Consider the following 1,210-nt stretch of genomic DNA (forward strand, 5'->3'; position numbering starts at 1 on the left):
CTTTCACACGGGTGCCACATACTGGCAGTTAAACCCAGGGTTTGCAACTGAGCCATATGGAGGCAACAAATCCATTACCTGTCACTGCCGTTCAGTTGTCCATCAACGTTTTTGTTCACACTGTAGCTGTCCCTGCAAGTTATGGATGTGCACTGTTGCAAGGAAAGGCCTAGGTGATATGGAAGAGTAGCTGTGGGAGCTGGGTGATGGCAATAGATCAAAGCAGGGTCCCTCCTGGGCTTGTGAGTGCATCTCCTTGTGCAACAGCCTGGAGTTCTGAGGTGTTGGGCTGCCCTCAGCACTGCCCATCTACGTGGCCCTGACTCTACAGCTACACAGCTGAGCTGTGCATGAGGAGAGAAAACCCTATTCTTAGGTATTAATACAGAATTGCATTGCTGTATGTGTTTGCTGTCTTTATTTAATTTTCCCAGAAGTCTCTATGTAGTTACATTTTATTCCCTCAGTAGTTTGAGTAAGACCTGATTTGGCCATTGTGCATGAAGATCAGTAAATGATTCTTCATGTAGGGGGTATTGAACTTCAGTTTTTTAGTATAGCTTTCATGATTTAGTGAGTTTTGTTCCTCTCAGTTACTGACCAGTAGCTCTAAATATATAGGCCAGGGAGAATCTTGGAAAATGTGAGTTTTATCAGAACGATATTATGTGAATTCTTTTCTACCGGTACACTGTAGGTCGTCAGCTAAACACTTTCACACTCTAAACTCTCTGTGGTTTCAGCTCATAAATTGGCTGGAGATGATGCCACAGGGGTTGCTAGGAATGTGAAAAAAACTAAAATAATTCTCAGTGCATACTGTTTTTTCCTGCAGTACAAGTACAAGGAAGGGTATCGCAAACAGCTGGGCCACCACATTGGAGCCAGAAACATTGAGGATGACCCCAAGATGATGTGGTCAATGCACGTGGCCAAGATCCAGAGTGACAGGGAGTACAAGAAAGCCTTTGAGAAGTCCAAAACCCACTTCAGCAGCCCTGTGGACATGCTGGGAGTGGTGTTGGCCAAGAAATGCCAGGAGCTGGTCAGTGATGCCGATTACCGGCACCCTCTGCACCGCTGGACGTGCCTGCCGGACCAGAACGATGTTGTCCATGCCAAGACAGTGTATGACCTGCAGAGTGATGTGAGTTGTTCTTTACTGGCTGTGTCACAGTCTTAGGTTGTCTGTCCTGTGTTCTGTTCTAGT

The 1,210-nt window shown here is 46.1% G+C and overlaps 1 protein-coding gene across 1 annotated transcript in view; it reads left to right on the plus strand.

The window, feature by feature from the left end:
* NEB (nebulin) overlaps positions 1-1,210 on the plus strand; it is a 98,186-nt gene that overhangs the window by 24,851 nt on the left and 72,125 nt on the right. Inside the window, exons 37-38 of the mRNA XM_031064397.1 lie at positions 507-510; positions 836-1,147. Coding sequence (XP_030920257.1) covers positions 507-510; positions 836-1,147 — 316 coding nt within the window. The remainder of the gene's footprint in view (positions 1-506; positions 511-835; positions 1,148-1,210) is intronic.

Source organism: Geospiza fortis, unplaced genomic scaffold, assembly GCF_000277835.1.
Source record: "Geospiza fortis unplaced genomic scaffold, GeoFor_1.0 scaffold677, whole genome shotgun sequence".
NCBI classification, from domain to species: Eukaryota; Metazoa; Chordata; class Aves; order Passeriformes; family Thraupidae; genus Geospiza; species Geospiza fortis.